The 12,229-nt window shown below is 42.5% G+C and overlaps 1 protein-coding gene across 15 annotated transcripts in view; it reads right to left on the reverse strand.

Annotated features, from left to right (window-relative positions):
- PPFIBP2 (PPFIA binding protein 2) overlaps positions 1-12,229 on the reverse strand; it is a 346,167-nt gene that overhangs the window by 85,580 nt on the left and 248,358 nt on the right. For 12 of the 15 annotated variants that reach the window (XM_073604444.1, XM_073604447.1, XM_073604443.1 and 9 more), the window contains 4 exons: positions 10,017-10,109; positions 8,906-9,017; positions 5,720-5,752; positions 2,011-2,072 (listed from right to left, as the gene is read on the reverse strand). In XM_073604444.1, the coding sequence (XP_073460545.1) occupies positions 2,011-2,072; positions 5,720-5,752; positions 8,906-9,017; positions 10,017-10,109 (300 nt within the window). The remainder of the gene's footprint in view (positions 1-2,010; positions 2,073-5,719; positions 5,753-8,905; positions 9,018-10,016; positions 10,110-12,229) is intronic. The other 3 variants (XM_073604446.1, XM_073604450.1, XM_073604445.1) reach the window with 2 other exon arrangements.

Below are 12,229 nucleotides of genomic sequence, written 5' to 3' on the forward strand. Positions count from 1 at the left end.
CATCTCACGGAGCATTGTTCAATCCATCATCCGAAAATGGAAAGAGTATGGCACAACTGCAAACCCACCAAGACATGGCCGTCCACCTAAACTGACAGGCTGGGCAAGGAGAACATTAATCAGAGAAGCAGCCAAGCGGCCCATGGTAACTCTGGCGGAATTGCAGAGATCCACAGCTCAGGTGGGAGAATCTCTCCACAGGACAACTATTAATTGGCCAGATTTGCACTCCACAAATCTGGCCCTTTTGGAAGAGTGGCAAGACGAAAGCCATTGACGAAAGAAAACCATAAGAAGTCCCATTTGCAGTTTGCGAGAAGCCAAGTGGAGGACACAGCAAACATGTGGAAGAAGGTGCTCTGGTCAGATGAGACCAAAATTGAACTTTTTGGCCTAAAAACAAAACGCTATGTGTGGCGGAAAACTAACACTGCACATCACCCTGAACACACCATTCCCACCGTGAAACATGGTGGTGGCAGCATCATGTTGTGGGGATGCTTTTCTTTAGCAGGGACGGGGAAGCTGGTCAGAGTTAATGGGAAGATGGTTGGAGCCAAATACAGGGCAATCTTAGAAGAAAACCTGTTAGTCTGCAAAAGACTTGAGACTGGGGCGGATGTTCACCTTCCAGCAGGACAACGACCCTAAACACACAGCCAGAGATACAATGGAATGGTTTAGATCCAACCACATTCATGTGTTACAATGGCCAAGTCAAAGTGCAGACCTAAATCCAATTGAGAATCTGTGGCAAGACTTGTTCACAGATGCTCTCCATCCAATCTGACAGAGCTTGAGCTATTGTACAAAGAAGAATGGGCAAAAATGTCACTCTCTAGATGTGCAAAGCTGGTAGAGACATCCCCAAAAAGACTTGCAGCTGTAATTGCAGCGAAAGGTGGTTCTACAAAGTATTGACTGAGGAGGGCTGAATACAAATGCACGCTACACTTTTCAGATATTTATTTGTAAAAAAAAAATGAAAACCATTTATCATTTTCCTTCCACTTCACAATTATGTGCCACTTTGTGTTGGTCTATCACACAAAATCCCAATAAAATATATTTATGTTTTTGGTTGTAACATGTAAAATATTGAAAATTTCAAGGGGTATGAATACTTTCTTCAAGGCACTGTAAATACTATCGGTAAAATAATTAATTTTTGTTAGAACCCATTTTCAGTGATGATCTCTAGCGTGCAGCTTAAACTGTGGAAATATATGGGCAAATATGGAAATATACAGGCAACACATAGGTATGTGGGCAACAAACAGGATTGTAACACACCAGCAACTGTGACAATGCAAGGGCAAAAAATAATGGGGACACAAAGGCAATGGTGGCAATATACAGGCACCAAAAAGAACAACGGTGGCAATAAACATTTATGGACAACAATAAATGATAAGTTGTAATAATGCGCAAACAGAAGGGCATTCATGAAAATACATGGGCATTCATGATGATATGTGGATATGTGGGCAACGGCAGTAATACATAGACAACAGATGGGCATTCATGACAATACATGGGCACTCATGATATGTGAACTACAAATGAACAATGGCAATGATACATAGGCAAAATGAATGGACAAATGAGTGCCCAGTGTTTTTTCCTACCACCAACTCCTCCTACAGCGGCCAGCTATAATCTCTACCTCTGCTCTTACACATCTGTTTAGCTGCCAGGAGGAAGTGCTGTAGGAGAAGAAAGTACAGTCTGCGCCTCCAGCTCATTCCTTGGCCCGTAATGTGATTAGATTTACCCATCCAGTCAACCAACTGGTGGGCCACCTGGAATGAACTGCTGATTAGCTGGGGTCTCTGTGGTCAGTTCCAGAGAGTTCATAGGCATGCTTTCTTTACCTGTTCTGTTTGACATTCATAATCTGGTCAGGAATGAGTGGAAATTTCCACAGTGGGGTCACAGACAGAAATTAAAAATGTTACCCACTTTAATCTCAAAAAGAAAAACGTCATCTTAGACTTCAATTCATCTCACCTTCTCTTCATTTGCCGCTAACAGGGTCTCCATTCCCAACTTTAACCGCTGGATCTCTTGATCTGTTGGTTACAAATATTATTTAGTATATTTTAGGGAGTTGAATGGAAGCAATTATACTCTATCGCGATTAGCTCTGAGGAAAGCACAGATGTCTTGTATCAAGCACTTGTGGGGTTAAGACATTGAAGCAGTGACAAATTAAACTGATCTTGGCAATCAAATGCTAAAAATAAATGCCATAATTTACACCTGCCACCATTAATCTACAATTAAGATATCAGTATTGGGTGGACTTACCCATTATTTTCTACTAGGCAGATGGCAAGAAATGCACATCCAATCCAAACCAAATCACATGCAGGGTTTTCTGCATGTACAAGCTTAAATCAAATGAGACTATGCTAAAATTTTGGGAAACCATAACATATATACACACAGAGATTAAGCCCGGGTTCACACCTATGCGAATTAGATGCAGCTTACACCGCATCTAATTCGCAGGACATTTTAAAATACATTCATATGAATGCATCTGGTTCACATATGTGCGTTGCATTCGCACTGCGCATTGCACAAAAAACGTGTGCGTTTTTTGGGCATTGCGGTGCGAACTACAAGCCTATTATCTCCTATGGGAACGCATCTGATTCGCAGATGCATTGCGTTCTGAACAAGGATTTTCTCTTTCTCCTCACTACACCTCCCCCTCTCCCCCCCTCTCCCTCCCCCTCTCCCTGCTCTCTAATCCTGAGCAAAAACGCAATGAATCCGTTGAACAGGAGATTGTTATCTCCCCAGTGAAACCTGAGCTTCAATTCGCACCGCACATGTGTGAAACCAGGCTAAATCTATGGTTTTACCTGCCACCTTTCCTATAATTCTGTTCATGCACAGAAGAATCTCTATTCATTCCTGCAGAGTGGCGGTGCAGTTTTGGGATCCATAATAGGAAACCTCTCTATAGGAATGAATGGGAGGAATACAGCCCCTATCGATGGGGTCAGCGGGAGGACTACAGCCCCCATCGTTGGGGTCAGCGGGAGGACTACAGCCCCCATCGTTGGGGTCAGCGGGAGGACTACAGCCCCCATCGTTAATGTCAGCAGGAGGACTACAGCCCCCATTGTGGGGGTCAGCGGGAGGACTACAGCCCCCATTCTTGCGGTCAGCAGGAGGACTACAGCCCCCGTCGCTGGGGTCAGCAGGAGGAATACAGCCCCTATCGTTGGGGTCAGCGGGAGGAATACAGCCCCCATCGTTGGGGTCAGTGGGAGGAATACAGCCCCCATTGTTGGGGTCAGCCGGGGGAATACAGCCCCCATCATTGGGGTCAGTTTAGGAATACAACCACCCTCATTGGGGTTAGCGGGAGGAATACAGCCCCCATCATTGGGGTCAGCGGGAGGAATACAGCCCCCATCCTTGGGGTTAGCGGGAGGAATACAGGCCCCATTGTTGGGGTCAGCGGGAAGAATACAGCCCCCATCGTTGGGGTCAGCGGTAGGAATACGGCCCCCATCCTTGGGGTCAGCGGGAGAAATACAGCCGCCATCATTGAGGTCAGCTGGAGGAATACAGCCCCAAGGTCAAAGGCAAGCAGAGGGCTGCATCCAGGCCGCAGTTGGAGACCACTGCTTTAAACTATGGATATTGTAAACAGCACTGTAAATTGCACCTCCATATAAATTAAATCCAGTTGCAAAAACCCAATACCACAATGGTTCCTGTGGCAATCTTACCTAAAGTGTAATCAGCTTAGGGAAAAACTATTTTTTTAGGGTCTCCAAAAGTTAAACCATGTCTTCTATGAGGTTGCACAATCCTGGATGTTGTCTACGAACTACCAGCCCTTTGTCAGCAGGTCAATCCCTTTGTCATATCTGCTTTAAAGAAGTGCCTTCAAGTTTCAGTCTGCCAAAAATTGGTGGGTTCTGGAAAGTTAAATCACCCAAAAAGGGTCTTTGTGACCCTGGGAGGTGAAATCCTGGCACATCATTTCTCCTGTTCATGTGCTGCGGTTAGAAAAGTGGTCCTCTTTTTCTTGTTACGTTTTTACTTTTATCTCATGGAGAATGCAGTGGGAAGAACACTTGTTGCAGCAAAAGTAGTAAGACCTTAAAGCGAGTTGGAGAGAGCGAGGAACTATGGCAGGAAGATGGGGCTGCTGGATTCAATAAAAGATACAAAAGTCTACCTGGTAACTCAGCCCACCAGACAACACTTATTATTATTATAATATTCTTTTGGGGTGGACAGACCCTGAAAGGAACTTTGCAGAAATGTAAAATGGTCAACTGACTCTACATATGGCTTCACATTTTTTAAATAGTATAGGAAGTGTTTATAATGTGACTGTAAATCTCATTTATTTTTAAAGCGGAATTCCAGAAATTACTTTTTATTGCATGCATACTTTGGTCCAGCCTGACACTGTGGGGGTTATTTATTGAAACTGGAAAATGCAAAATCTGGTGCAGCTTTGCATAGAAACCAATCAGCTTCCAGGTTTTATTGTCAAAGCTTAATTGAACAAGCTGAAGTTAGAAGCCGATTGGCTTCCATGCACAGCTGCACAAGATTCTGAATGCACCAGTTTTAGTAAATCTACCCCAGTGTAAGTACAAATATCTCAGGCGTCATGGACCACTGAGGAATCTAACAATCACTGTAGTAATTGATGAATACTACACTGATAGCAATGATCTTCCAGGTCTTGCTTGGGTTCAAGCAAGCAGCTTCCCCTCCACACACAGACCACAGGGGGTTGCTCTCTTGGTACTGCCACCATTCATAGAACAACTTGTATTTCTTTTTCAATTAAAATAAGGTGTAACCTCGCTGAATGATGTGGAGTGGAAGGACAGTGAAGTCACCTTCTCCACCTCTTCCAATCAGAAAACACCCCGTTGTCAGTGTGCAGTGGGGAAGGCACTCACATAAAACCTGAGCAGGACCTGCAAGATAACGGCCATCACCGTAGTTAGCACTGACTGCTACAGTGATTGATAGCTTCCCCAAGCTGGACCAATGCAAGTATGCAAAACAAATAATTCCTGGAGCATAGCTTTAAAGCATTACAAAACAAAAAAAGGCAAGCGTCCAATTGTGTTAAATTAATCTGATGGTCTAGGCAAAAGTATGAGAAGATGTGATGACTGATAACTACCAATCAGAACCTGCAAATCTAACCACTGTGGATTCATCTGCACTATATGACTCAGAGCTGATCATGGGATTCTGCAATTAGTTCTTTCTTATTATATGAAGACCACACAAGGCATTCAGCAATGATCTGCAGTTGCCCACATATATCAGATTATCATTCACAGATTTGACTAGCCCAGCTGAGGCTTTGCTATGGGCAACTGCACATCGCATTATTAAACGTCTCTGCAAATGTACAAATGCCTTTAGTAAACCGCAAAATGACAAATCACCACCCAACCAGCAGGCAACATATACAGCAACCAGACAGTCTGCCCACTCGTGTGTCTGAAAACCACGCCATTAATTCAACCAACAATTAATTAAATGATTTAGCAGATTCAGGATAAGCCAGGATAGACAGACGGAAGCACTGAGACGATGTTAGCTGTCTGCTTGCTGCTAGTAAATTGCAATCAGTGACATGGAACAAAGGCTTTTGCAACAATGTAGCATTACAAACAACAGTGCTGTACAAGAATGAAAAACGACAATGGCTTACGTTTCTCTTTTATCCTCCTCCTAAATACTTCTTCTATGTGATAGGGGAAGGTAAAGAAAGCAAAATGATGCAAAGTTACATTCATGCATTGCTCATTCTTCTTATATGATCTTTTATAAGATTGTTAAGAACACACTTTAAAAAGTTGAAGAAGAGCACTTAAAGTGGAACCTAACTCAAAAAGTGCAGATTCGTTATGTTATATAGAGCATCTAACATCTATAAAGTGTCTATAGTGCCTATGCAGTATCCTGAAAGATTTACCTTTTGTCTGGAATATTTCCTGGTATGCGAGTGTGCCCAGGCACTCCTGTCCTTACAGCCGCATAGCTCTATATCTGCTGTGTGAAATGTAAGGCACTGCTGCCTGTGACTGCTAGTCTCATGAGATTAGGAGTGAGATGTGGTGAGCGAGATATGGTGAGATCACTACTGTGTCACCGTTTTCCTTTCTGGAGGCTCTGACTTGAGGAAGCAAAGCCCTACCTGTACCAAGATGGCCGCCTCCACAAAAGGGGCACAGAGCAGAACAAGAAACGGTAAGTCAGTGATGGGGAAAGATCAGCAACAGGGAGAGCACATGTAATCCTGATGATTAATCCTTTGACTTCTGCCTGTCCTTTTTTGAGACAGTTTCCCGAGTTCAGTCCATAGACTTGGCATAAAAGCGCAAGGTCCACTTCTTTTGTAGGTCATCAGCCACTGAGTAAGAAGTGCCGAAAAACTCCCAAAAAAACAAGCATAAAAACAAATAAAGTTGAAGTTACTCACTTTACACTATGGACTATTTCTGCTTCCTGAAGGTAAAGGTGTAAGTAAAGGTGACATTATTGGACCTTCTCCTGGGGTCTTAGACAAGCTGAAAATCCCAAATCTTGCAAGAACCTGCTCCGGTACCGCACAGGCGTGACTTGTGATATTTGGGAACCTGTGAGTCCTGGAAGAAGCCCAGTGACATCATCCTCTCCTAAGAAAGCTCATGAGAAGTTAGGGTGAAAGGTAAGCATTTAAACTTTCTTCAGATGTTTAAATTGCTTCTTTTGTAGCGTAAAGAACAAAAAAAAGGAATTTAAACATCTGAAGAAGAAAGTTCAAATGCTTACCTTACAACTTCTCATGAGCTTGCTTAGGTGAGGATGATGTCACTGGGCCTCCTTCCAGGACTCACAGGTTCCCAAATTTCACAAGTCACGCGTTTGTACTGGAGCAAGTTCTCGCAAGATTTGGAATCTTCAGCTTCTCCAAGACCCCAGGAGAAGGACCAATGAGGACACCTTTACTTACACCTTCACCTTCAAAAAGCATAAAGAAGCAATCTTGTAAAGTGAGTAAACTTCAACTCTATTTTTTACATATGCTTGTTTTGCTTTTGTTTTTTTAAGCTACAAAAAAAGAGGGCCTTCCAATTTCATGCACAGTCCACTTTAAAAAAGGGACTGTGCATGAAAATGGAAGGCCCTATCTCAATACAAACCGGCCAACATTCGGCCTGTATGTACTGCAGCCGGTCTAACAGAAGCCAGCATTTAGCCAGCTTCTGTTGAAGGTACATGGCCAAAAAAGGTCTGCGACCGGCTCTCGATCACTTGACCTGAGTGTTCTGCCGGGGGGGGGGGGGGGGGGGGGGGGGGGGGGGCGCCCCCCCTGTCAAAACACAATGGAACAGCAGGGGGAGATCACTGTACTAACATTGCATAGTTAGTACACCAGCTCTGACCTGAGTTGTCAATTTTTTTTGTTCAGCTCTCTGGGTTGAATGAAAAAAAAAAACTATTAGCATGCACAAGGCTTTAGAGATGAAACACACGTTATCTCAAAATTAAGCTAGGATTCCTAGCTGAGCCATTTCTAACAATACCTGGATAAACAATTTGTTCTAAAGGGCGACCCTTTATGGCCCTTTTTCTGGATGCACCTTATTGGACAGGCAATGAAGACAAACTTCTCAACTAGAAGTTTTGAGTTACTGTGTCTATCTGTACCTTTTAAAACCACTAATAGACTGAACAATATAACTCCTGACCTTTTAATCCAGATTAACCTAAACTCTTCTGTTGACATTCTATATTAGAGGAACATTCCACCATTTAGTAAGGCCGGGTTCACATATGTGCGCCCGCGAGTTTGTACCTGGGGTTCGATGAGTGTCTGTTCACCAGTTCAGGTGCGAAGCAGGTCTGAATTCACACCTGAATCTGACCCAAACATGCACAGGACCCGTTTTCAATCCGATGGTCGCCCTGGACATGTGTGAACTGGCTCCATTGAGAGCCGGTCACACTTACATGTCATGCAAATTGAAAGCAGGGAAATCCGCATCTAATTCGCATATGTGTAAACCCAACCTTAACAAAGTGTACTCAAAAAATAAATTTTTTTAAAGAACGGTTATCATGTTCATCAGTTTGCTCTTTTTTTCCTACAAATAGATTTTTTGGTGTCAATAGTGATAGTGATCTCTCTGTGGTCGGTACTCCACCATGCTGTCAATTTATATCCATTTGTTTGTACTTATTTTTTTCTCCTGTTAATATCACCTACGGGTCTCTAAACACCTACCACTTTGTGAAATATAATGCATGTGCCTCTGGACAAGCGTAAAAAGGAGGTGACCACCCAATAGGGACAACTGTTCCAGTAACCACTGTCAAAAGGAAGAGATTGTCCCTCATTTTAAGGATTTTCCTCTCACCGGGTCTTGTGTCTCCAGAACAGGTAGTGTAATGAAATCTCCCCAATAAGGACATAATAAAAACCTAATATAGGCTCTAACCCAACCCCAACTATCCAAAAGTAGTGACAAAAGGTTCTGCTGAAATTCTGCTTTAATAAAATGTATATGTGGAAAAAAAAACAAATGAAACTATGGTAAAAACCATAGAAAAATAACTGACCAAGTGGAATCTGTTAAAAGTGTTGTTAATAATGAATGCACATTGAGACACATAGGGTTGATTTACTAAAACTGGAGAGTGTAAAATCTGTTGCAGCTCTGCAAAGAAACCAATCAGCTTTCCTTTTTTTCATCACAGCTTAACTAAACAAGCCAAAGTTAGAAGCGGATTGGCTACCATGCACAGCAGCACCAGATTTTGCCATCTCCAGTTTTAGTTAACCAAGCCCATTATGTTTAATGCAATCCTATATTAATTAGAAAAGTTAATTAGAAACAATTATACTATGTACCTCTGTCTGAGGATTCATTTTGTGCAGCTGTTCTTGAAGTTATCTGACTCTGTAGACGTTCTATTTCAGCATCTTTCAAAGCCAATTGTTCCTGTAGTTGTGCAATTTCAGCCTAAAAAAAACAATGTTTTATCAAATATGGCATGCAAGTCATTCTGGTTTTAAATGTACACTTTAAAAATTGAACTTAGTATATTTAGCATGGACTTGTGGATCAAAACTCTTGGTGGAAAAAGTAAAGAGTTTCTATATACTACTGCACAGAAACCCTACAGATATTAGGGCTCACCAGGGTCTACTACAAAGGCACTTTGAAGGGTCACACAGAGGCAAACAGCTGGTTGTAGTGCCAGGGCACTCTTCTATAGACTGACCAGACCTTAATCAGAACACAATATTCAGGGGGCACAAGGAAGATAGGACACTGCTGATATAACGGAAAGTAAAACAGCCAGCAGACAACCCATCCTCCTCTTCACAACTTGCACAAATGGGGCACTTATAACACAGATGAGGGAACACAGGCAAAGTCAGAAACTGTGCCAAATAGTGAATAGCAAATCTGTAAATATTTGCTCCACCAGTGATCTGCCAAATCTGGTCCCACAATCAGTTTTGCCAGGTGGATTATTTGCCTGCCTAAAAAATAGCTGGAGTGGTAACCCTTCTAAACAGGTAATGTCTATATCCAATGTCCACATTTGCTAATCTCCATGGGCCATTTGGTGTTTGGGTAGTCCTAGGGCATGGCACATCATCATTAAATAACTGCCCTTATTTGGGCCATGCAATGTTCTAATTTCTCCAAGATGGAGCTGGTAAGGGTCCAAAAGTATTGGCTTGTCTGCCATGAATGGACAATCTGACACGAACAATGCTTGCATGAACCAATCCCCCTCATCTCTAGTGCCAAGGCAGAACATGACATCTCTGCCCAACACCAAACCATGGGAATTATGTGTTGTAACAGTGCACAGATCTGAATAGGTTTTACAATAGCAAAATAGTCATATAGATGGCAAACAATGGAGTTGTGAATGTTAAAGAAATGAAAAGGATTGAAGCGTTAACGTAGCACTGCCATCGGCTAAACACAAAACATTTGACCCACCTTTGTTGCTTTAAGTTTCCATTCATGTTGTGCCCTCTCGTTTTCCAGTTCATCCACTTTTATTTTGAGGCTTTTCAGTTCTTGTAGCAGCATCTGTGAAAAGGACCAGGACAAATAGGCCATGATTAGAGGCAAGAAATCTGCACCCAGCCACACCACACAGGTGCACAATCCTGAATGCTCACTGACACACTCATGCAGTAAACACCAAGCGTCATCACATGGTTCACATGAAGAAGTTGGCCTGTCCGCACTTGAATCTGATGCTATTCACCGATAAGAAGCTATCCCACCCAACTCTGCATGATCACAGGAGTACATGTAAGAGAAGAGTAGAAGTCTCGGCAAGTCTATGTGTAGCTCTAGGCAACATAAACATGTTATTTGCTGCTTCATGGGCAGATGAACCACCCTGGAGGAAAGACAAGGCTCTGACTACAACAAAAATTGACATTTATAGCTGAAGATGCCTGAAAACACTGTAAGATTGGAATCTTCAGCATTAGGACTCCACCTGTCTATGTCATGCTAGAGCAACATTCAGACCTAAAGTTGTTGACAAACTGCGAATCCCAAGGCTCCCTCTGTCTTTACTGTGTAAAGATTTTTTTATATTGTGTCTTTTTAATATTAAGGTATAACTAAAGGCAAAACCCTTTTCTTTTTTTTCTAGATTTGGATAGAGTGAAGAGGGATTAGAATACCTGTCAGATTTTTATTGCTATCTGTGCCCCCTTTCTGGGGATTCACCCAATTTCTCCTGTTTATCGTTATCACCAAAAGTTAAAGTAAGGAAAATCCCAAATTTTGGGTTGTCCCCAGAAAAGTAACAGAGGGGAAATCTTCCAATGGGGACACTAGTTATGGTGACCTGGGAGGTCTAAGGAATTCCCTTAATTTTCAGGGATTTCCTCCCACTTCCTGTTTGGCTATGGAACAGGAAGTGAAGGACGCAGATGGCAAAAAAAAAATCTAACGGGTTATAACCAGGAGCAGCCAGTCCATAAATTTGCAAGCGGGAATGCATGTGGGGCACCGGACTCATAGGTTTCAATGAGATTTCTTTTTTCAAACCACGCGATTAGAGTCTGAGGCTCCAATTGGCTATATTCGCAACTGTCTTCAGGCTTCTTCTCCTGGCCAATCAGGACAATGACCTACTCTATCCAAAAAGAAAAAAAAATAGAGTTTTGTTTATAGTTCTACTTTGAGGTTACAGAATCATCATTGAGCGTATATTTCTTAAAGTACAACTAAAGGCAAAACTTATTTCTTAGTTTTGGATGGAGTAGAGATGGATTGATCCGTTAGGGAGATTCACCCTCTCTGCCTGTCCCCAGAACAGTATTAGAAGGCAAATCTTCCAATGAGGACACTTGTTCTGGTGACCTGGGGGACCCAAAAAACAAACGGACAGATCCCCATATCAAAGCAAGCAATGCTGATGCAGGGATCTTTCCCCATCACACTACTGTATTCTGACAGGGGGCTCCCCCCTGTCGGAATACGCGGATCAGCGCTAAAGCCATTGGCTGTGCTGATCAAATGCTAGTTTTCCAGCATGTTTTGTTTAAAAGGCAGCGGTGTACACATACAGAAATTCAACCGTTTTTTATTAAACAGGTGGCATTTCAAGACATGTATACCCTGATTAAGAATAAGGAATAAACGCCTATATATTGGAGATTTGCACTAGAAGCAAGATACTTATATGTGTATATGTGAGTAACTCCTGTAAACCAAGTGCAGAGTTTTTTCCCTGATGAAGTCACGTGGTGTGTGACATAAATCCTTGGGCAGAGCCTGAGGGTCCGCGGGCCAGAAGTGATGTCATACCAGGAAGAACGGTACCGCCATGACTGCTAGGAGTTATTTTATATATGTAGGCAGCACTTTTGAGTAGAATAAAGTGATTCCTTTACATATTACAATATTGGGGCATTCTCTGTTTCAACACAGTATTGGTGTAATAGTGTGTGTGGGTGAAAAGCTCTTAAAAGGAACCATTACCTTATTACCCTAGAGGAACATCTAACTGGATAAGCGGACCCACTCATACAGATGTAGCACCCTGATGTTTAGGCAGGTTTGCTATTAAATTTATTTGCCAAGTGATAGTTGCCTTGGCCGATTGTTAGGAGATCAATTGATTCCCCCTAATTCTGGAATTTCTGCTCTTCTCTCTTCTGTCGCTAGATGGCCAGGTATCTGGT

Source organism: Aquarana catesbeiana, linkage group LG11, assembly GCF_042186555.1.
Source record: "Aquarana catesbeiana isolate 2022-GZ linkage group LG11, ASM4218655v1, whole genome shotgun sequence".
In the NCBI taxonomy this organism is placed as follows: Eukaryota; Metazoa; Chordata; class Amphibia; order Anura; family Ranidae; genus Aquarana; species Aquarana catesbeiana.